At 38.8% G+C, this 25,325-nt stretch overlaps 1 protein-coding gene across 1 annotated transcript; it reads right to left on the bottom strand.

The window, feature by feature from the left end:
- Positions 1 to 1,467: 1,467 nt before the first annotated feature.
- Positions 1,468 to 21,083, bottom strand: DAW1 (dynein assembly factor with WD repeats 1). Its single transcript, XM_066193820.1, has 13 exons — positions 21,005 to 21,083; positions 19,455 to 19,527; positions 18,045 to 18,189; positions 14,797 to 14,855; positions 14,001 to 14,123; positions 12,342 to 12,441; positions 10,444 to 10,551; positions 9,639 to 9,745; positions 6,408 to 6,510; positions 5,932 to 6,046; positions 4,855 to 4,931; positions 2,742 to 2,904; positions 1,468 to 2,172 (listed from the first exon to the last, which is right to left on the bottom strand). Exons 1-13 carry the CDS (start codon positions 21,042 to 21,044, stop codon positions 2,138 to 2,140), a joined length of 1,248 nt encoding a protein of 415 aa, XP_066049917.1. The 5' UTR covers positions 21,045 to 21,083; the 3' UTR covers positions 1,468 to 2,137.
- Positions 21,084 to 25,325: the final 4,242 nt, after the last annotated feature.

Raw genomic sequence — 25,325 nt, 5'->3', positions numbered from 1 at the left:
TTTCCAGAAGTGCTGTGAACCACACCAGATGTGAAAATATTTCACATATGAGCAGGAAATTTAGATAACTTAGCCTGAAAAGCACTTCTACACACTCAAGAATCTAGGAAGAATCAGAAATAGAATTCAGATGGCCTGCCAGTCCAATGCTTACTGTATGAAACCTCAACTCACAATTTCTTGCAAAAATAGGACAAGAACTTTAAGCCAAAAGCTATTACAGACATCTGACTCACTAGCATAGTATAAGAAAAAAATCATAAAGGAAGAGGCAACAGGAATAAAACTAAACTAAAAGATTAAAGGGCGTAGGGGGAGAATCTAGTTCCTAATCGCAGTCCAAAGAATATTTTCTACTTTGTGATAGCCCACAGCAAGTCAAATTTCAGTTTTTAACTACATAGCAATAACCGTGTACATCTCATTATAATAATTTTCCTCCATTTTTGTCAGCTGGAAATCTCCCAGATCACAGATGTCCATCAATCTAGGGACATTGGGCAATTCTAAACCAACACAGAACAGCACTGCCCTTCTTGGCCCTTCCAATTCCAACTTACTGAGATACATTTTTGACATCCAAAGGTTTTGCACAAAAACCCAGGAAGCACCACAGGCATTACAGAGACATTTGGATCAGCCACTTTGTCTACTGGTGAACATTTCATTTTAAATCATCTGCAACTCTCTACTCACTTCCCCACAGCACAGCACTACTTGAAATAACCAGGAAATCTGCCAAGTGATGACAGGCACTTTTGTTTCTTCATTTACACACAAGGATGCTGGCAAGCACTCAGAGGTAGTCACAACACAGCAGCTTTAGTAATTTCCTACTAAATTTAACAACATTTAGAAGTCCACAGTCACCCAGAGATATAGAATATAAACAAAATACCTCCAAGTTCATTCTCTGCTTTACACTTCCTTTCTCCTTCTTTGCCTCTTCATCCTACTTTCAAGTCTGCTGGAGGAGACCAGTCAGTTCTGCTCCTTCACTATGCCTGCAAAGAGCAACTGCACTTCCAGATGCTCTCTGGAAGTGGAGCAAGCTCTGCACAGGTGAAACCTATTGGCAATTTCTGGGAGAGGTAAGCCTGGCTAAAAGACCATTGTATGCTAATAAATAACTTGCCGGAGTTTCTCATCCACTTCTCAGTTTATGTCGGGATCCTTGGCCCCCCAATCCTTGGTAAGCAGTTTCTTCATGCTGGGCTTAACCACTGGGCTAGGATTCCAAGCTGAACTCACCACTGATATTTTTTTTTAACTCAGTTCAAAATAAAAGAATGAGGACTGAGCAGAAAGGAATGGATTGAATGGAAAGACGTGGGCAAGTATGAGAGGGGAGTTTAACTGCACCATCCATGTAATAGTTAATAGCAAGGCAGCTCAAAACTGGCTGCTGGTTTTCTCCAGCAATATGAATGGGGCATTGTATTACAAAAATCAAAACTGGCATTTTAATTCAATACTTTATTACACACACACAAAAAAATAATACAAAAGTCCCCAAAGCATGCGCATACCAACATTCCTTTCACAACTGCGATTACTATAATGGTCTATTGGTTTTTTTATTGAAGAGGTTACTAGTAAAAAATTACACATAAAGAAATTGAGCTATCCTATGCATTCATTCTCACTAATAATGATTTCTCTCTGGTGACTGAAATAACAGACCTGATTCTTCTTAGCGCTACTCAGTGAAGAGGCAACATGCACTAGTTGAAATATAAGGAACTATTCCATTAAAGGTAAGATGGAAGAAAAAAACCCCTACTTTTCTTCTTTACTATGCAAGTGATCAAACACTAAGCAGGTTGTGCAGAGAAACTGTGGAGTCTTCATCCTTGGAGATATTCAAACCCAGGTCAGTCCTGGGCAGCCTGCTTGGATGACAGGGTTCTGAGCAGGGCAGGCTGTTGTACTAGATAATCTCCAGTGGTCCCTTCCAACTTCCGCAGTTCTACGATGCCATATGTAAGTCAAACCTACCAAATCTAGATAACTGTTCTACTTCAACAGAAGGTGAACAAAGACAAAAAGAAAACACATCTGAAAGTCTGACTTTATTAACTCTGAAACTCACAAAGTAGGCAGGCATACATCAAACTGGATCCTTCCTTTTCTTCAGTCAGTGCCAGATTCTACAGGAGTTATCCTTGCTCCCTAGGAATAAACACACATTGTGAAAGAATCATTTAGTTGTATCACACAGTCTATCCATTTTTGTTAATACCTACATCACAGTGTACCCAGAAGACACATGCTTTTTTTTTTTTCTCCACAACTAGCAACAGGCAGCAGAATCTAAGGCAATATTTTTAGCTGCATCCCATGACTGAAATGAAGGAAACCTGATCAGAGTTCAGTACCAAATACACAAAAGGTGTGCTCCCATTTAGAAACCTTTGCCTTTTGTTCATCCACACCTCTCTCATAGCAGTGCATTGTGAGAAAATGGCTTAGTCACTGCTCTGGTGCTGGTAAGTGCCCACTGAAGAGATGGGAGGGCATGCCCGTGCCTTTGCACAAACTTGATCATGGCCATATGGTCTTAAATCTCAGTTCTCAAGTGAAGTTCTAGATTTTCTTGACTATATTGCAAGTCACTGCTGGTACCTGCATTTGGCCCCAGGAAAGATTTCAGACTATTTTTGTTTTGCTGTAGCAAGATTTCAGATGTCTCTCAAAAAAAAAAAAAAAAAAAGTAAAGCAAAACAGAATATATTAGTTACCTGTAATGATTGTATCACCTTCGTAATTAAAAGCACAGGAGAAGATCTCATCAGCATGACCCTCTAATATCTGAAGGCAGTGTCCAGTAGCAGCATCCCAGAGTCGAGCTGTTTTATCAGAACTGGCTGTTAGTATGCAATTGCCTTTAGGGTTGAAACACACCTTTAAAAAATAGGGAAATGAGTTATGTTACTTAGCAAGTCAGTATGCCTAGAGAAGGAAGCATATCAAAGTGATTGAAAGATGAAAATAGAAAGCAGCAAGTCTTGCAATCCATTTTTTTAGCCAAAATCAAGGAGAGTATTCCACTAGAGTCATGCTGGCAAACTTCTGTGGCTGAAAACTTTGTGTATTTTACAAAGGCCTTACATACCATGACCATACTACAGGATCATAACTTCCAAACATCAAGCACCAAAATCAGAATTGGTAGCAAATGTAGCAGCTTTATTTAAATGTCATCATTCCAATGTAAAATGTATACATATTTTATAGAGTTCTACATTAAATAACATACATCTCTGTGGTATCAGAATCTGCACAGGAAACAATTAATTTTATAGTAAGTCTTCATATTTGTTAAACAATCACTGCCATAACTGCATGCATTTCCAGACAATCAGGTACATTTTTCGAGCACTAACCAGACAATACCAGTTTATTATATAACTCAAAATTGCTTAATCACTGAGGGCAAAATGTCTGCTCCCCAGAAATCCAATTTTCAAGTAATAACATTCCTAAGTGGTCACATCTCATACCATAGAATCTCTGCAGAAATATATGGCCTTTTCCACGTGCCCCCAGAGGAGCAGATTCTCTCCTCCAGCACTGAAATGATGCCAGTACTAAGGCCCTGATGGAAGCTGTCTCTAACCCACCCTCCTGGCAGCAGGGGTTCAGAGTGTCCTCAGGATTGGGACCAATCCTTCTGAACTTACTATTCTCTCAGCAAAATGATTATATAGACAAATCATCAGAAAGAAAGCATTTAAGGTTTGTTCGTTAAGAACCATCCGAGATTCAAAATATTAATATTTCAAAGTCAAAATACATCCAAAAAAGCAGTACAAACAAAGCACACTAGCTTGGAAGCTAGGAAGATTATCTATTTAAAAGAATAATGAAAAGCTGCAAGCAGTAAATAACAAACTTTGAAAAATATGTACAATGTTGGAAGCAACAAAATGTATTTGAAACAGAACCTTAGTGTTCAAAATTGCGCCAGATAGGCAAAGCACATGAGCACACTCCTCATGACCAAGTGATTCTTGAAATAGACTTTGAATTTCCAAATCCTTTATGCAAGGGATTTGGAAATACAAAGATAAATATAAAAATAAATATTTTATATAAATATAAAAGATATAAGATCCCTTATATCTTTTGAAAATAAGATTCTCCATGTTTTTTTCCACAGAAATATGTTTTTTCTGTTCCATTCCATAAATCAGGTGTGCAGGGAAATGACAAAGTGAAAAGAGGAGCACATCTGGTAGAAGCAAGGAATAGGGGTGATGGTAAAAGTCTTAGAGGCAACAGCCTCAAGATATCAACAGGAGATTAAAGACCTGGTGCTCATTCTGTCAGAGAATGTGGGACTCCAATGGCAGAATAACACAGGTTTAGGACAGGTCAGACAGGAGCTCTGTTAACAATATGACACTGAAAGAACACTCAAAGAGCATCTCCCTCTTTCCTCCCCTGTTCTTGACCAAGTGGGTGTACAGACCCAACTGATTCAGGAAAAGAGCTAAGGAAACAGTCATTTCAATATCAACAAAGCCAGGTGTCCACCCCTTGGAGGGATGGACTTAAGTGGCTGCCACCATTCTAAGGAATCAAATGGTAATGACAGGACAGTACAGAGCTGGCACTTGGAACCCACAGGAGTAGCACATCCAGTATTGTCTTAGCTCAGAAGTGGTCATTGATAGCTTTTAGCCACAAGGAATGTTCTTTTAGTAAAGATAACTTCTTAGCCAGACTTGTCAATCTTAAATATTAAAGAATGCGGTGGTATAATGATTACCAGTATTCCTGCATCATGGAATTAGTGATGGATTGGAGGTCACACATAGATTAAAAAGGTGCAAACCACACACAACTTACCTTTGAGATTTCATCTTCATGCCCTTCTAGCTTTGCAATGCACTGTTTCGTTCCTGCATTATAGACTCTTGCTGACCCTGTTGCAGTAGGAGCCATATGTGATTGTTATGCTTAAGCACCCATTTCAGTAAGAACATTTCAATAAGGTCAGAAGGAACGCATCCTCAGGTTTAATTTTGGAAGAAATAGAAGCAAACTCCACAGAGTTTCCTCCACGGGTAGAGCATGCTAAAAAAAATCTGTAATCAAGTTGGAAAAGACTGACTTCCTTTACTAATCAGAAATGGATTCTCCTGGAAAATTCCTAAAATATGAATACAAAGGTCCTCATAGAACACAGCTTACTGAAGCCTGTTATTTCAGAATGCATGTACATTTCATTTTATTTCATAATCTATAATAATTTAATAAGGTAATGATTTAATATCAGGAAGCTTTTTACACTGTCTTTTGTCTTAACATAGCAAGTACGGGAAAATAGATCCAAATAGTCCTCCCCATCCAGTCTGGTATCCTGTTTCTGGAAATGTGTATCTAAAACTAATACTGTATTGTCATTATGCAGTATAATATAAATAACTGATCAGGTGAATACAGAAAACTATTTATTGTGATTCCTGGAAAAATAGTAAACATGCAAAACTACTGCATGCCAATAACAAAACAAAATTGCTTCTTTCACTACCTCTTGCTGTGCATTAGAAAAGCCTGCTAGCAAATCCACCAGTAAAATTCCAACTTCATTTTTCATTTAAGCCTAAATCTGAGCCACCATATCAACCCCCTCAAAATCTAATTACATACACATTTAAAATATATTCCCAGCCACAAGTGAAATATTTCCTGCCAAGTTTGAAGTTGAAGGGGAAAGACACATGGAGGTGATTGAAGTACGAGAGTAAGAACTTTGTCACTGGAGAAAACTTTTAAAGTTTAAAGCCCAATTTCTGTAATGCAACAAACATTGCTTGATCTATAGTTTTGAATCCAGTCCTCCTCTTCATCAAGCTATGTTCAAAGCAGAGCCAAAGGGAAAGGACAAAGGTGTTTGCTGCTGCAGATCCCTCCCTGACTCACCGTCAGCAGAGGCGGTTGCAATGCGCTGCCCGGCGTAGTCGAAGCACACGTCCAGCACCTCCTTGCTGTGCGCTGCCAGTGTCGCTATGTGTGTCCCTGTCACAGCGTCCCACAGCTGCACACACAAACAGGGCACTGATCACTTCTCTGGACTAATTTACCTTATAGAGACCTAGCTGATTGATAAAGTGACTCATAGAGGCCCTTTCTGATGTTGACATGTAAGCCGAACACAAATCAATAATGAGTCACTCTGTAGTTGAGTTAATGAAGTCCTATTCATTTTTTAGCTCAGTGTATTGATTAAACAAGACTTAACTAGACTTCATTGAAATGAGTAAGATTATAGGTTTTACATTTAGTTACAAATTCTCTAACTCATTGTAGGTACTACTTTAAAATAATGCTCTTCAATTTAAAAAAAATACATTTTATATGTCAAGTAGCTGTATTCACTACCTATTCAACCAGCTTACCATGCATGTTTTGTCCATTGATCCAGTGACAATGAGAGAACAGTCCCAGTTGAACTGGGCACTGCTAATCTCTCCTCGGTGGCCTATTAAAGTATGTAACAACCTACCAAAAAAATAAAATTTAAAATAATCATTTACATTTATAGTGTGTATTTTTATGCACACATATAAATTATAAGTTTAGAAAATGGTATAGATAAGGTGTAAAGTCTTCACCACTAAAGCAAGTAAATGGAGTGGTGCAGCTCATTTAGCACTACATCAATTCCATTTCCTATCTACGGCAAAAAGAGGCAGTAAGGACTAAAATGGAAAATTCCTCCCTTCTCTTTCAAAAATATTTTAGTGAATATATTTCCAGTGAAATGTGATGATTTTCAGTACCAGTGACAGATTCCTTGTATTCGTCTACATGCCAAGCATATACAGCAAGCTTTTCCACATTACTCTCCCATTATCCTACTTCAATGAACTGCAAACAGTACATCTTTAAAACTCCATATAATCTAAACCTTTTATAAAATCCACTGAAGATCAAATGGAAGTTAATCAGGTACTTAATGCGAGTATGTTCCCAAATAACAGGCAAATGACAGCCCAACTGAAATATGATTTCTAATCCTCACTAATCCTGAACTTCTTGCTGCACAAGACTGGCAATACAAGTCCCATTAAATTCTTCAGCTTTATCTGAGTAGAGAGGTTACGATTAGCCAATACCGCTTCCTATTAATTAATGGCCTATAAGGCAACAAAGCCTAAAAGAGATTAATTGAGATATACATGTATTAAAGGATTAGCCAACTGGGTTATTATCATAATGTTAATATCACTGCATCATCAATAGAAGCAGACTGTAAATAACAGATAAACTAAGGACTAGAAAAACAACTAGATGAGTTTAGGTGACTGCAATGTTTTTATTTCTTGCACAAGACATATAAGGGTAGCAAAATTAATATATGTGCTAAATGAACAGCAAAGAAAATTTCCTGAGCATTTGAATTTGCTATTTGTTTATAATAACAGAAACTTGATTACATTCTTAGCATTTTACAGAATTACTCCTTTTACTTTCTAACACTGTGAGGTCTACATTGTTGTAATTGTGTAGATTTTTTTTAAGGTAAAACCAAAAATCAACAAGTAGATAACAGAGGAAAACTTAATTTTATGAACACATTATTTGGCCATCAAGACTGCTGTTACTGTAATACCTAATGCCCAAAATACCTAGTAATACCTAGAAAAAAGTTTTAATTTAAAAGCTGAAAGCTTAAACTTTCAATTTTCAAAAAGGCAATGTGGGCTTCAAGCTTTGACAGAAAAATCTGATCAAGAAACAGAAAAACAAAGCGGAGAAAATCTCACAGAAACCATCATCAGATACACAGAAAGAACACAGAAGACAGGCTTATGAAGTGCCATAAAAATCCCACTTAAGTTAGTTATTAAAAGCAATCAGCTTTAGTCATGATAGTATTTTCTTAGCCTTCAGTTTCCAAGTGAAATTTGATCTATGGATGCTCTAGTATTTGACTAGAAATGCAAATGAGAAACTGCTTCTCTCTCAGCACGCTGGTGTCCAGCACCCCTGACCCAAGATACAGGGCTGGGCTGTTGATTTGCCAAATGAAGCTCTGCAGACACCATCAACTGAATTATAACAGACTGTATCTGCCATGGAAATACAGACCTGGATTACAAAAGTGTGTTTCCCTCTTCGCCCTTTTTTTTTTTCTTTTTAATCGTAATATTTTATGAAGAAAATCTTGAACTTTGTTCAGATTTCTTATCCCTATATCAACTTCCCTCAGGGCAGTTCAGGACACCTACCCAGAATAAAACTCAGGAACATATGTGCTCAGCAGGGTCAGCCAGCAGAATCACAAGAAACTCAAATTTGGAAAGCTGTACACCTCATCAAATTCACATGGTGAAAAACAAGCACACAAAACCTCCAAGATTTTTGTAAATCTACCTGAACCCGTAAACAGTAAATTATGATTTGCTCACAGTCTTTCTGATTGCAACTTTCCACTATTCCTCAAGGTATTCATGCCCAAGTGCCATCTGAAAGGCTGACTGCTGGCCTTGGAACAATTCTATTGCCCACTAGCTAATCCCCAGAGCTGCCAGTGAGAAACTTCTCCTTCATATTCCTGGTATTGGCCCTGATGTAAAGTCCATATTGATTTCATAGAAAAATAAATGCAACACGAAAATTCCCCCCGCCCTTTGATTTTACTGAAGGCTCAGACAATAAGCTGAAAAAGTTGTTTTCAAACAAAAATATTTGCAAGAACATCAGACCGAAGGAAGCTGAATTCAAAGGTTAATTTGCTGAATGAGTTTTGGTGTCGAATAAACTCAAAGATTGTAATATCAAGCTTTAAATGATATACTATGTGTACACTACTTATAAATCCCACAGTCTCACTTTCATATATATTGTCTATTATCCCAAGATATCACTATACACACACTTTCCTTTTAGATATAAATTTCAGAGATATTCCCCCTGCTCTCACAAAAAAAAAAAAAAAAAAAAAAAAAAAAAAAAAAAAAGGCACAACCCCGTAAACAAAATAGAATGGTTATCTTCACAAATTACTTTGTCAGTAATCAGGGTGATAATTTACTTACCCTGAATTTCCCACCGAAAAAACAAGTGGATTTGTCAGTATTATACAAGTTCACATTTACCTGTTGCATTATTATTTGTTGGCATCTTAATCAAGAGATTTTGTTCTCTACAGTCAAGGGAGAATTCATGTTAAATTTACATCGACAAAGGATGGTGAGAAGGAAAAATACACCCTCTATAGTTTTTAAAGATAACATAACCAGAATAATTTTCTATAACATAAAATATACTTTCTGCCTAAGGAGTCTAGAAATCCTAGACACCTTGCAAGTCAAGAGTTTCCATGTTGATAAAATATATTCCTGTCTGGAGAATTCACCAGGAACAAGCACAGGATCTGTCCATTCTTTCTGCCTCTTTAGTGCTCATAAGATAGAAATTTAAACCAAAGAATACATACAAAAGTATTTCATGAGCAGCATTCCTTTACAAAAGAACAAAGAGAGCAGGAGTAACAAATCACAAAATGAAGGAATATATACTCTAAATTAAATACAAGCTCTGTAAGGTGTAGCTCAACATTTTTTATTTAATTTGTCCCAAAATCATACAATGCAAAATTATATTTATTAGTGCTTTAGTACCTGCCAGTGCCAACATCCCATACTGCGACTGTATGGTCAAAGGAGCCAGTGATGATCCTGTCTCCAGTGGTATTGAAAGACAGAGCAATAATTTCTGCTGAGTGCCCCTGAGAGAATTTTTAAAAAGGAGTATGAGAATAAAAATTATTACCTTTCCATTAATATAGTTGAACATGTAGTCTTTTTTTAGCAGCATAATCCTTCCATAACTCATCATTATTTTATTTACTGTCTTCTCCAGTGTATCACAATTTTGACAGAAAGATGTACCTGACTGTGGAATAGTCAATATCCCAACAACTACAAAAATTCAGGCACACCACTCAAGCAGGAAGCGTATTCACTACATATGATTTAGGATTTATGTGAGAGAAATGCATTGAAGCAGCAAAGGCCAATCTGACCCTGGGGAATGCCAGCAAGCCATGCAGAGCACAGAGAGATGACAATCTAGAGGTGACTGGATGGCTGTCCTCTCCTCAGGTTTACCTCCTCCACACAGAGGAGGTCACAACTGACAGTGGAGCAGCAGGCTCTAACAAGTGATGGAAGTGATTCTAATCTATAGCAGTAATGTCACTGCAATGAGAAAATCTGTCTTTTGATAAATTGGACTCATGAAATACCATAGCTTTCTCATTCCCTTCAAGTTTTCTTATTCTGTTTTGTGACTGCAGTCACAATGGGATCACCTGGTAAAGGAAACTGCAAGGTTTGAAACAGTTGTAATGGTTACACTGTTATTTATCTCAGCTGGCAAACTAAGATAGCAAGGAACACCTTCGAAAACATAATGCAAACATACATTTAAAGTGGCTACTTCTTCTCCTTTCTCTACGTCCCATAATTTGGCAGTGGTATCCATGCTTCCAGTTGCCAACAGTGTGCTCTGAGGATTAAATGATAAACATACCTGTAGCGAGAAACATTGGATAGAAAAAGTTCAAAGGAATCCACTTACACATATTTTCTAAAAAAAAAAAAAAATAAAGCAAGGGTCAGGATTAATATTTTTAAATAAGAAAAAGGACTGATAATATTTTATGGCATACAGAAAACTTGAGGAATTCTTCCAACAGCTTACTAGAACAGCAACAAATCCTTACCACATAACTGGATAAGTACTCAAACCAAATGGACACCTTGCAAGCACATGCTTTGTTTTCTTTACTTCCAAATTCTCTTTGAAACCCTCCAATTACTGTCCAGTCTGACAGTCCTCCCTAGCAATATCATTTGGCAGGTTTTCTCTGTTGCTTGATGAGACTGGGGCAAAGATCATCCAAACAGTTCTGTGTACGCACAAACACACTCTGTGGGCTCTTGCCCTATCAGGTGTCATTATCGATGTCACTTGCCAAGGGCATCGCCACAACATCATATTTAAGAAAAAGCAAGAACAAAAGCTCAACAACTACTTTAATTCATTTTTCACATTAAAAAATCATCTAGTCATCCTCCCATTCTCTGTAATTATCCAGTGTGATTGCTCTGCAAATAAAGAATAGCAGGTGCCATGAAAAAAGGAAAACAGTAGCTCAGCTTTTTCATCGTGAGTAGCTATGGGCATGCCCTTGCCAGCAATGTATCAGAGGCAATAATGGCCTTTCAGAAACAGGTCTGATTCAGAGAAACACATCATCTCCTGATGGCAATTATCTTCTTCTAATTACCTGTCAGCATAACTCATAACACTCCAGGTCTAATATAACCCCTAAGAAGTCAGAAAAAATGGAGAGGCCTTTAAACATTTACCTGACTGACTTGTGGAAGCGAAATCACGGCAGCCTTTCTCAATGAACAAACATGTTCTCCATTATAAGGGGTAATTTAGAGTATCCAGAGAATCAAAAATACACTGAAATAAACCCCAGATCCCAATATGGTAAACCACCATTTTCTTGCTCTAGTTAAGGCCATTCAATCTGCAATTAAATTCAATACTTTTTTCCAGAAACAATTCACAGCAATATCTCATTGAACAGTGATTGTACAGCTATTTTTAAAAATGCCAAAACACCCATTTATCATTGAAATTCAGAGTTTTAGTGTCATTGCCCTGATCTTTTAAGCTGAAATTTGTGCATCAAGGTACCTGCTATTGCTGATATCGGTCCTAGTGCATGAGAGAGGAAACCAAGCATTTTTACACTTAAACTGTTTTAATTTCATAGATCTTTGACATTTCAGCATCCCACATATTCCCAGTTAACACACTTTACATTTCAGAAATTCATTCCTCTACAGCCCCAGTCAGTTCTGTACATGCAGTACAGATCTCTGTGTGAAAGACAACAACACAAGCAATGCTGTTCTTGTGTATTTAGTTCTTCAAATATGAGGCAATGAAGACAGCTAGAAAAACATGTGATATGTAATCAAACAAAAAGCATGTACAATAAACTGAAAATTCCAATTGATATGGTATTTTTCAATGTTTTAACATTTAACAGACAAGGGAAATTGGAAGAAAGTAAAGATTAAAATATATTTTCAAACTGTGTATGAGGGTTTATTCTATCTCAAGAACTGTCAGACTGTCTTCCCTTGTAGTGCAGAAATGTTAACAAGACCTGGATGTATGAAGAGATGTGCCACAATAACTGTGCCTTCCAGTGGGAGTTCACAGGGAGCTGGAACTCACAGTCATCAACGATAGTGTGAGGAAACATAAAGGAATAAGAAACATCCATCACTACTCACTATTTCTGCACTATGTCCTCTGAAGGTATAAAAACATTTTCCTGTTTCTGTACTCCACAGTTTGCAGGTTTTATCAAAAGATCCAGTGGCAATCTTGTCACTAAACAGAAAAAAAAATCCTATAATTTTTATGTAGAAAACCCTCTGACTCCAGAGACAGAGAATCCAGAGAAACAACAGCCAGCCTTGGAAGCTCCCATGCACAAGATCCTGCAGCAGGATTTCACAAACACGAATTACAGCAAGGCAAAAAATTAGCAGACACAGTGAGTTTCTAAGAGAGCTACTGTGCCTATCTATTAGCACATTCACAGCTGATGACTGACCTACTATAGGGATGATGTTGTGCTGCACTTACAGATTTATTAGGAAATTATATCATTTCATCAGATAACATCTGTTTATCAACAATTATAAATGCAGTTCACCCAAATTTCAGAAGTTGAACTCCACTCCCACTGAAGTCAGTGGAAGTGTGGTGACCATCTGCAGTTAGAGCAAGACTAAAGTGAAGTCTCCAGAAAATGTACCATGGGGCACTGTACTAAAACCTAAAGATAAGCAGAAAAAAAAGTGGTTTTTATCAAATTTTTAATACAGAAGTAGTTCAAAGTTCTCATCACGTTTTGTCTTGCTGTATGTTGCTTCTCCACTTTCGTGTTACAGTCTATTTATTGATCTTTGCACAGACTTTTGTCATTAGTTTCACCAAGCTACATAAATAAACTTCATTAAATGCTTTTCTAAAGTAAAGCATAATATCAGAATATAAGACATTGACACAGAAGGGTCTAAGTTTTCCTTTTCATACAGAAGAAAGAGATGAAGTTTCAAATAGTGTAAGAAAAATCTTTTAACATTTATTTCCTGACGTTAATTGTGTATTGTTCAACTGATAAATGGGACATCTAATGTGATTCAATACAAAAATAAGAATTAATTTATCTTACTTTACAGAAAAAATGGTTTTCTCACACGTGACAGCTTCCTCAGGAAGCCAATGACAATGAAACTTCAGTAGCTAACATGTAATTCCCTTCACCTAACAGGCAGAAATTCCAACCTAGGGCAAACAGTTACTGGGGAAAACAAAAGGTGCAAAAAATTAATATCTGACGTTCACACAGCAGCACCTTGTGGATTTTACAAAAATTACTCAAAAGCTGTGACATTTCTAAATCACGTCCTAAATAATATTGAATTTGTAATGGCAAATGGAGAAATCCACTTCTTTATCCTTAACTGAAGCAACACAGATTGTCATAAGTACTTATATCTCACATCATATACAACTACTACATGGAGGCAGAAGAGAATGATTAACATTCAGAACACAATCTGGTCATGGATATATTACTGAAATAAACTGTGTTTCAATATATTCAACTGACTCATTTATATTTTTTCAAGACTGAATACCGAATTAAATTTTTGGTTAGAATTTCTAAATTTAATTTTAAAAAGTGATAGCAGAAAACATCTTTGAATGGATCTCTCGTCCAAATAATGACAGTGACATCCTATAGTGATTAGCTACAGCTGAACCCTACAAACTCAGAAGTTGAACTCTTAGCATTTGAAATAGTCTATTCTTTGTTAGAGCATTTGCAAAATAACAGTATTAGCAATTATGAAGAATCTCAGAGGAAACTTATTTACCCATAGGGGTTATTGAAAGCTATTGCATAGACAACGTTTCTGTGTCCCTCCAGCGAACGCAGCTCTTCTCCCGATGCTGTATCCCACAGTTTGCAGGTTCTGTCATAGCTTCCAGTTATAAAGCTAAAGCAAAGAGAAATTCATTTCTGAATACAGCAAATATCTTAGTGCTCCTGATCCACAGCCAAATTATTTATTTCCACGGATTTTAGTTAGCATTGTTTCAGACCCTAAATCTCCTCTTTCTTTCAAAAAGACAGATTTATGACCACAGAGGTCCCTTTTTTCTTTCTTTTTTTACATCTTATTCATAAAAACATCTTTTTTCTATTCTTTCATGTATTTCAACTAGAAAGTATGCTACTGCTTTCAAGACATGAAGGAAAATATCATAAGACATATGTCCACAGTGAAATCAATTAACATGAAAGCTACACTTTCACTACAGTGAAACTCCCAAATGAGTTTATGTCAAAGACTCATTTAGCTTTTAGCAATATTTAGTTTATTGCCATAAAGATGCTTCTCCCTGTAATATGGTAATTGTCAACAGACTATGGCTGTAGAAGAAAAAAAAATTACATAAATTGAATCTCACCTGCTACTTTTTTGCATCTCCCACTGGTTTACCCAGAGGCCTGAAAATAATCCCCAATTACGCCTAAAGCTGCTTATAAGCAGCAGAGCTGAATTCTTTTTGCAGCAAGATAAGAGCACTGAAGTTTCCTTACCATTTAATTTACAAGTACAAAACTTCAATTAATGGTTACATACTCTGACTTTGAAAGCAACTTACCGGGAACCAGATTTGTTAAATGCCACATTAGTCAGAGGCAATATGTGTGTTCTAAGCACCTGAAATAGAAGTGGGGGCAATGAGAGGAAAAACACTTGATCCTACCAAAATAAATAAAATTGCTCAAAATATTTCAACAGATTAATTTTTTTCTCCTCCTCCTGTTAGAGGAGAAGAAATCCCACATTAATCATCAGGTGATCACTGAAGATGTTGTACAGTATTGATTTCGATTTTATGCATTATTTGAATGAACTGGTTTTTCTCCCATGTTTGCATTTTCTTCACCTTCTCCAAAACCAGCAAGGCAACCCTAGACCAGAGCTGAATGGGAGAAAACAGAAGAGGAGACCATGACTGCAAGATCACTGATGAAAGAAATCCCAACTAATATTAAGCCTTAGCCATCGAACCAGGAAATCCAGTTCAATTTGAGACTTTTAGGGTATGGGATGCTTCCAGCTGGCACGTGACTTTGTTATAGAAAACAGGAAGAGATATAAGCTGCAGTCTGTCCTATGAGGTTATGACAAGGTGTGCAAAACCATAACAAAGATACTCAGCCAGACAAAATTCCAAGACAGAATTTCAACTTTAAAATCTGTATGTATTGTAGAGGTTGTGGAGGGCACTCTTCGCTAACAGTGCTTTAATCGGGATCACTCATATGAATGAGCCTATAGCTATAATACATATTAAGGTTTACTAAACAGAGGTGAAAATATTTTCAGATACTGCAGTGGAAGTCACCATGGCATGATACTTTAAAAAGAACCAAAAAATTATAATCTGGTTGGTGTTTGAATAAACTGGCTGCTGTAAAACATGGTTTGCACTTGAACAATTTCACCTATTACAAGCTGCCCTCTCCTCAAGTCTGAAGCATAATAAAATCATAAACTGGGAAATCACAGCAATTGCTGACAGTGGAGTAAAGGGATGTTAAAAATACCCCAGCAGTTTACTAGGTCTTTTCTGTAGTGAAGAATGAAGAAGAAACTGTTTATGAACAGTTAAATTTAATCACTGACAGATTACCAGAACTTCAACTTCTTCTTCTTATCTCAAGTTTTCCAAGCTGCCTGTCTCCAAAAGGAAAATGAGAAAGCCTCATAGATTTTCTGCTCATAAGAGTAGGGACTCATCAAGCTGGAAATAACAATTGATAAGTGAAGGACTGAGAGGGAGAGAGAAACAGAAAATGTATTTTATGTTACACAAACAGCAATTTCTGCTCTCTAGAGAAAGCAACACAAGTTGCACTTTCAGCTACAGAAGTGGGAATGAGCAATCAAGATGTGGAAATGACAAAAATATTGTGTTTTTAAAAGAGAGCCACAATATCCATCTGCATATGGAGAATCAATAATTATGGAAATTTATGGAAATCTCACCCATAACATTTTTTAGGACTACATGCAGGCAGCTCTGAGCAACAAAGGTATTTTGAAATTATGAAAAAAGGGAGGAAAATGAGATGGGTTTTTATGTCATTTCAGATTATGAGACTAATTCTGTTCTTCCAGTGCCCAGTGCTGCAGTTGCTTCATCCACAGAACTCTGAGCCAGCAAGAACTGCCTGTGCAAATCATACAATAGTCAAACCCTAAGGCAATATTAGAAAAAATACATCTCAGTTCTGTAAAATCTACTACAGCTGTACCTGAGATTAAAACCTGCAAATCACTACAGCATGCCATGGAATAGTTTAAAACCTGAGAAACTGCTGTAAAAGCCCATTTCTCTGCAGGGTGCCCAACACATCACCATCACCACAATTACTGGAAATAACAAAAAGATGAGTTTATACACTTGTTTCAGATTAAACTCCAGTGCAACAGGAATAAAAACCATTCATTTCCAAACAATGCACACACGGAACATTTTTTTGAGGGAAAAGAAAAAAAATCTCACACCCACCAATCCCTATATTTTATTAGTATCTCAGAAGGACCTGGCACTTGTGCTTCGTTTAGAAGCCTTAAATGAAACTGAAATATCAAAAAAGTTCTTTTCACACACTTCTAGCCACTCTTGAGTGAAGGAAATAAGCCAGCACTGATTGGATTTGCCTGCTTCTATTATTTCCAAATACAGAAGCTCAGACACAGCACTACACCCAACAATGAACAAACAGATTAATTACACTCAAGTTTGAACAAGCATTTGAAGATTTGCCAGTCTCTGTTACGAACAAACAATTTTTAAAGCTTTTGAAAGAGGCATTATCTCAGTTGAGAGCATAACTTGGAAGAGAAACTTTTTAAATTTAAGATGCCTTGCTACATAGCTCTGTTTCCAAGGTTAAATACACATATTTTTGCAGAATTCACCCAGATGAGTATTGTTGGTCAAAAGAACCAAAGTGATACCTAGAAACACATAAGGGTTTTTTAGCTGAACAAACCAACACAAAACTTCTTCTTTTTCTCTTTTAATTTAAGGTAACAATAAATACCATAGCACTGACCAACACTGTTTAACAGCTACACATTGCCATCTGCTGACACAAAAAAGGCACAGCGTTCAACTCTGTCAGATTGTAGCATGCAATCTCTGGAAGAAATTTTCATTTCCACAATTAAATACAATTAAGCCTATTCTCATCTGACAGACTCAGTCCTGGATTTGGAGCTCTGAAAGGTCTCTGCAATCATTGTTCTTAAAAATCCTATTTGTTTGAAATAGTATCTCAAGTGCTGTCTGTAAGCCAAAGCTCAATTTATCAACATTCAAAGATAACAGTAATGACAGAAAGTAACGAAAACCAGGATTTGTAATGACAACTGCATGTAGCATTAAACCCCATAAAATAATAGCATAAATCCCATAATTTTCACAAAATGAGGAACAAGTAGGCACATGTATGAAAATATTTTGGTCCTTTCCAACAGCTAATTTACTTGGGGCATGTTTACAGGTTTTGTTTAAATGTAACTATGGGTGTTGCTGGCCCTCAAACTCTTATTTGACAAATAAAAGGCTGATTTCTTCCCATCCAAAACACACCCTAGTGCATAAGCCTGTAAAAACAATGCCTAGGAACAGTTATACTTCAGCCTTTTTGGGGGAATTCCTGGCAGAAAAAACAGGCCAGACTCAGTTACTCCAAAAGTGCAAAGATTGAAAAGTTCCAAGAAATCAGTCATGGAGTACAATACACAGCAGTAAAAACATACTCACAGTATCACAAGTTCACCCCTCCCACCCCCACTCCCCCCCCAAATTTTTTTAAAGATGTCTCTGACCTTAAAAAGAGAGAATTTGTGAATCTGTTTTTCCCCTAGCTTCTCCTGCAATCTTTGTACTAGATGTATGACATGATCCAAGCAGGAAGCTGTGATGAGAGGTTCTCTTTTTTGGATTTCTTCTACTAAGGCAGTAACATCTGTGCTAATTATGAGAAAAGAATGAAAACAAACTCAAGAAATACCCCAAACACAAACCCATCCCATTCCATCCTCTGGCAATAATTATGAATTTAAACCCAAGAATATTATTTACGTGCTGAAAAACTGAAGTAAACAATTAAATGGGAGGTATTTATTTCATTCTGTAAAGGCCTAAAGAAATAAGGATGAATCATTCTTGGTTTTTATACATCCTTCCCTCTCTTACTGAAGTTACAGTAAAATTCAACTTTTAAAAATTGTATCTTGGCAAGAAATTTATCTTTTTAAACGATTTCCATGGAGGATCAGGCATGGGAGATGTCTCTCCCAAACTGTCAGTTTAAATGTCTCAATTAAACTGGAATTTCATAAATTCCAAACAAATTGCCTATGGAGTAGTAACAAAATAAAATATATATGAAAAGTCTTAAATTTATCTCTGGCTGTGGCTTCAGGAATCTCTGGCTGTTTCTACAAACTCTTAGTTGTGACAGTAACTACCACGTGGTCCAGTGTCCGTGGAGCCCCCAGCAAGGGGGGCACAGCTGGGCTGTGCAACCGGATCGTCTTTCCATGTCATCAGATAACTACTGATTTCTGCCTCTCAGTGAGAAACTAAGGGTTGACAATACCCAGCAGTCAAATCACAATACACTCATACATCAGTTCAGCGAGAAAGCCAAGCATTTCTGTTAGTATGGGAATTATTCAAGCCTAAAGGGGATTTTCTGCATTAGTCTTCTAAATGGGAGCCACCACATCCCATAAATTAGTATCCTGTCAGTGTCTATACTCCTGTATATAATACCAGTATACATATAATACCAGTAATCAGTAGTACCAGACAACTTATTTCTTTCACAAAGAGACTTGGCAGGTTTTACCCACAGCACGATACTGGGCGGCCTCAGGTAGACAAAACTTAATAGTTTTTTAATTGGGATTTTTCATCCTGCATATCCAGCTTACACTGTCTACTGACTTGGGTTTACATGCAAGGCCTCTTCCATATCAACACTAGTATTAAGACAAGCATATTATTTCATGTCTTTCTGCCTAACAAACTCCACAGATTTGGGCAGTGTTATTTAATGCTGGCATTTTGTTATTTTTCTGAAGCCCTTCCTACCAGAGCTGGCTGAGTAGAGCACATAGGCTCTACATAATAGCTGATCTCAATTATGTCTAATACAGTCAAATATGCTGTACATGAACATGCTATAAAAATGTAGAGTGTGCTGTTATCTGAAGTAATATCATACTTACTCCGGTCTAAGATCAAGCAGATCTATGGATCTGGTCTTTGACTCACCACCTTCTACATATTCGAAAATAATTCCTTCAAAAACAAGTGATAAACAGGTCATAATTAGACTCCTGGAGTTTTATAACATGCACTGTAGACAGCAGCACTTTTATAGCTCCACTGACTTCAGGAGACCCAATGCCAGCTCTTGGTCTGGAAGGAGGTTAGCTGTTGCTGAGAGTAAGCATGGTCATGAAGAACTCTGACGTGCTTATATGAAAAAAGATATTAAACAATATTATTTCTGAGTTTTTTTCTATCTTGGAAACGAACACGCTCTTTTTTCCAGCATCTTTTTGCATGATTTCCTCAGCATTAATTTCAAAGAAGCTGTTCTGAAGATACTTGCTGTAGCCTGATGTTCCAAGAACTCTGGAAAACATGTTTTACAAAATCTGTTACATTTATTCTAGTGTTTGCAAAAGCTTGAGTGCAGTAATGTATCAAAAATCATACCACACTTTACATTTCTAGGTTTGCTCTGGCACCTCTGCAACTTCCACTGCACTGAAGTATTAAAATGTTTACCCACATGGCTTCCTGTTTTGAAACAGCTGATAAAGGGCTCAGCTGCTCCTTGATTTGCTGTGGGAAAGGATAATTTAGATGAACTTCTGTGTCATTCTTCATTTTATGAAGTTCATAGGAAAAGTATTTAATTTGAAAGGAAGATCCTTTTTTCCAATACACTTCCTGAGCTGGCCATCTCCAGCTTGTTCCACTTCCGAAACTTCATTGAGTCACCCGAGTACATGATACACCGTGACAGTCGTGTACTGGCAATGACAGCACCGCTTTTCAAAGCATGGCTCCGCTCAGAAAATTCATGAATCAAGGACAAAAAATAAGAATTAGCACCAGCTAGGTTGGAAAAAGCCTCTGAGATCTCGAAGTCCAACCCACGACCAAATATCCGCTTGTCAACCAAACCCTGGCACTGAGTGCCGGTCCTTAAACACCTCAGTGATCGTGGCTCCACCGCCTCCCTGGGCAGCCCTTCTCACTGTTTCTGTAAAGAATTTCTTCCTAGTATCCAACCTAAACCTCCCCTGGCACAGCTAAAGCCTATGTCCTCCCATCCTCTCACTGGCTACCCGGCAGAAGGGCCCGACCCTCACCTGGCTCCAGCCTCCTTTCAGGTAGCTGCAGAGTGGCAACTTTTTTTGCGAGACAGCCATTTAAAAACACAAATACATTTTTTTTTTTTCGTGTCAGCTACAGTCACTGTGGACTTTTTAAACTCCTTACTGTGATGTGAGTAAGACTGCCTTGACTTTAAGTCAGTCACTAATTACAGCCGCGACGGGCCACGAGCCGCTTCCAGCCGCCGCCTCTCACCCAGGCACCGGGACAAAGAGCGGCACCTCCGCTCCAGCGGGCGGCAGGCGCGCCTTGGAGCCGCCCGGGCCGGGCTGAGGGGACCCGCCATGGCCCTCAGGGCCCCGCCGCACGCCCCACACCCCCAGGCCCCCCGCAGCACCCGGAGCGCCCCGGCCGCCCCGCTCCGCACCCGGCGGGAAGTAGCGCAGCAGCAGCCGCCTCAGCGCCATGGCCGCCACCGCCGGGCCGGCCCCGCGCGTCCGCCCGCAGCCATGGCAACGGCGCGGCGGCGCATGCGCGGCTGCGGGCCGCACGGCGCTGCGCGGGGCGCCCGCAATGGCCGCGCCGCCGGGCCGCCCCGGGGCTGCGGTACGGCCGCGGTGCTGGCGCTGCCTCACCCACACGGAGCTGCCAGGGCTTCTGGGCTGCGCCACTCAGAGGAGAGGGGCGGATCGAGAACGGAGCGCGCTGAAAAACTATAAAATTGGGAGTGCCAAAGAGCCACTAGTAACCGTGTAGCAAATGTATGAAAGCTTTTTGGAAAGTGAATAGTTACTTACTAAGGAAAGTGGGCAACGATTAATTAAATTAAAAAGAAAAAAGTGAAACCTAATCAGTTTAGTTTTTTAAGAGATACTCAGGACTGAAGCACAACTATGAAAGTTCAGTTTAGAATCACGGAATCGTTAAGGCTGGGGAAGGCCTTTAACAATAGAGACCAACCGTGAACCCAGCACCACCATGGTCACCTCGACACCGTGTCCCCAAGGGCCACACGCCTTTAGATCACTGCCAGGAACGGTGAGCAAATCTTCATATCCAGTCTAAGCCATCCCCTGGCACAACCTGAGGCCATTTCCTCTCGTCCTGTCACTTGTTACGCAGGAGAAGAGACCGACCCCACCTCGCCACATCCTCCTTCCAGGGAGCTGGGGAAGTGAAAATGTCCCCCCAGTGTCCTTGTCCCCAGCTGAACACCCCCAGCTCCCTCTGCTGCTGCTCGCAGGCCTGTGCTCCAGACCCCGCATCAGTTTCACTGCCTTTCTTTGGATGTGCATTTCATCAAGAAGAGAAGGAAAAACGTAATTGAAAAGAGATAATCAACATGGAATCCTTAGAAGATAATGCATTAATAGCACGAAAAATTTGAGTCAAGGTTTGTGCTTGATTTTTGATACTGACGCGGTAGAGCATCGATAGGGGGAAGCAGTAAACACATTCTCATTTAGCCGATCTCATAGCCCACATTGTTGACAATGGATCGATACAAGACAGCTCCACTCTGTTTAACAATACGTGACTTTTCCAAAAACACCCATATGGCTCCCTACAGCTTCACTTTGAAGACAGTCCTTTGGTTTTTTGAAAGCCAGGAAATAAAATACAATGGCCAATTCCCGACTTACTTCAGGACACGGCTGGGGGACAAAATGGTCTCTGAGTTTTTCATTCCCATGTGTTTGTTTTAAATCTTTTGTCTTGTTTGTATGTGGAAAGTCTTGAGGCAGATAAGAAATATTTTTATTGAAAACAATCCAAATAACTTTCCAACTGAATTGACTTACTTGGACCAACCCTATTCAAAAATAACTTTTTGAACAACCTCAAATCTTGGTGGTCTCCAGTTTCTTAACAGGCTTTTGTATTTGTTTAGCATAATATTTAAATTATAAATTCAGAATATAAATATTTTTCTGTTTGTTTAACTTAAATGACATGGACAAACAACTGTGGCATGGGCAGTGCTTCTTACCTTAAAACTTAATTTGTTCATCATAAAGACAGGTTCGTGCAGCCATTCTGCTACCTTCAGTATTACTTAACATGAAGTGGGAGCGCTACCTTTAATTGTTTTAGTAATATTTAAACAAAACAGTCAAAACAGAGGAGGGAAGTGGAAAGACTGCAAGGCTCCATGACATCGATACCTGTTGATCAGTATGTTTTCTCCTCACTTTCTTGCTCCAAATCCTTATCTGAGCACAGACGCCTCACAATTTGCCATTGCCTGTTATTAGGATAGAGTTATGACACTGGGAAGATGATAAATCAGGCCTCAGCTGTCACTCTTTCCTTGCTTCTCTAAGCATAAGATTAGGGAGCAGTGGAGTCATGGCAGAGGTCAATCCCTCTAAGCCCTGTGCCTGCCCTCCAGGCCAACCCAGAGAGGCACTGGTGTCATGGCCCTGTTTGCTCCACTCCTGTACAGTCCCTGGAAAAAACTGCTGACCACCTGAGTGGGGGCAAGGAGCTAACACTGTGCTGAGACAAAGCTTCTCCCACACTGCTGCCCAGGAAAGGCTTGGGTGCAAAATACATATTCAGTGACAACAGTGTGTCCTTCTGACAAAACAGATACAGAGCTGCAGCACAGGTAGGATTATCTGAGGAGGCTTTAGGCAGAAAAGGGGAAAACTGTGGGGAGGGAGTGGATGGAGGGACTTGGTACTCCATTGCTACTTGGAGACTAGATAAGAGGGATTCTGGTGATACAGCAGGCTGAGCTCCTGTCCATGCCATTAAACTTTGACTGAGAAATGCAACCGTTCTTCAAGTTCATGGAAAGAAGCAACTAGTGCATACTTTTAGAAGGAATATTTTCAGACTGCTGGGGCAAAATTGTTGCCCTGCTATTTTTTAAGTGTCTAAAGCGTGCACGCAGCCTCTGAGTCATGAAAGGCCAGCTTCAAAGAGTTCATACTGTAGGGAGTTCAAAAATATCTACACTGGAAAGAAAAATTAAATGCTGAGACATCCAGGATGAGATAATCAGCTTTCATGTACAAAGATCAAAAGTATTGATGATATCAGCCTGGAAAAATAATTTATATATCAGTTGCTCCCTGTGCATTTTTGCTTATGACAGCAGCTTCCAGGAGAGGCGGAAAGTTAAGATACTATAGAAGTCATTGGTCTGTATTCGAGAGGCTTTGAAAGGCTTCAGTGTAGATTTATCTACAGTGCTGAAGGGAACTCTGTCAGACAATGTGAAGCAAATCAGTGCAGCTACAATGAAGATCTTCCTTTGGAGAGCCCTGGGTTCTTCCTGCTGGCTCAGGTTCTGAAAAATCCTCTTGAGCCAATGTACCATCCTAAGGATAGGATGGAGGAAGTGTTTCTGACTCAAATATACTTGCAGAGAAAAGTGGGGTTTAGGCTTTCTGGTTTAAAGTTGCATCATGACCCACTTGTTCTGAAGTAGGTCAGCCTGTGGTGTGCTGAACTCAATCAGAAAGGGCAGCCCAAGAGTAGTCTGAGTTGAGGGAAAGATGTAGAAAGCCACTTCCTATTCCTGTTACACCAGTAGTGGGTGAAGTGTATTTTTACCAAGGGGAGTTTTTGTGTTTTGTCCCTTCTCATAATTGTCAGGTCTGTGGAATGCAGAAGAATTGTTCTCTGACAGTTCCTCGTTTGGTGAATTAAACAGATTTGCATGACTTTTTTTCTCCCAAGGTTGTTTTATTCTGGCATATTCTAGTTCCTCTTACCCAAACAGACTCAGTGCATTGCTAGAGCTCCTTCTCACTTATGCTCTGTTATTTTCAATGCTAATTATGATACCACAGCCATGAAAAATGTTTAAAGGATTACTTATATAAGGGACATTATGTTCTGGGAGTTTGCCTTTTGCTAGGTAAGAGCTGTTCTACAATGCATTGTAGAACAGCGTTCTCTTTCCCAAGGATTGTTTTTCCTCTTTGCATGGCTGTTTTCATTAATTTAAAAATCTAGAATTAAAAAAAATTTACTAGTTGCAATTTGCCAAGAAAGTGTGTCACCCACAAATTTCTGTTCACACGAATAGCTGCTTGTGATGTTCACACACAGTGAGGTAATAACAAGTAGCAGAAAGGAACAGCAGTTCTCATCCTTACCGTTCCATTTTCCCTCTCTGACAAACTGCTTGCAAATCCCATGCACTCAGGGAGTTCCATATATCCTTACTTGCTTCGGTCAAATTTTCACTTAGCTGAAACAAATTTTTCCTTGCTGTCCGCTCTTCATGACTTTCCTCTTAACCTTGCCAAGTTTATGAGTTAACCTGACAAGAAAAAACTCCTCAGTGCAAAAACCCCAATGAGATATATTTATCTTACCGTTTCTGAGAACTCAGAAATGCCTTTAATCTTTTTTTCCATGGCCCAGACCATGGGGGCTGAAGACCTTTAGGTTGAGCTCCTCATCATCCCATCAAGACGGCGCAGCCGACTGTGTCGGGTAATAATGCAAGTGTTCTGCGGTCGGTGAGTTTTCCAGATGCACCCAGTGAGGAAAAGAGAGGAGCTCTTCTACATGTACATAATGCACAATTGGGTCAAACCATGAGTCAGGAGGCAGCAAAAAACTGCTGACAAATAACAAGATTTCTAGTAAGTCTGCAATAGAACTGGAAAATATAAGTAGTGAAAGCCACTTTGTTTTATAAAACATGACCTCACTGAAGCAGAAGTTTGTTCATCTAACCATTGTTTGTAATAATTTTTTTAAAAAAGCAAAAATAACTAATTTGT

This window comes from Chamaea fasciata, unplaced genomic scaffold (assembly GCF_029207755.1).
Source record: "Chamaea fasciata isolate MVZ Bird 193981 ecotype frontalis unplaced genomic scaffold, bChaFas1.0.hap1 SCAF_11, whole genome shotgun sequence".
Taxonomy (NCBI): domain Eukaryota; kingdom Metazoa; phylum Chordata; class Aves; order Passeriformes; family Sylviidae; genus Chamaea; species Chamaea fasciata.
Note: the sequence above shows the minus strand (reverse complement) of the source record. Positions and strands in the feature narration are given on the sequence as shown.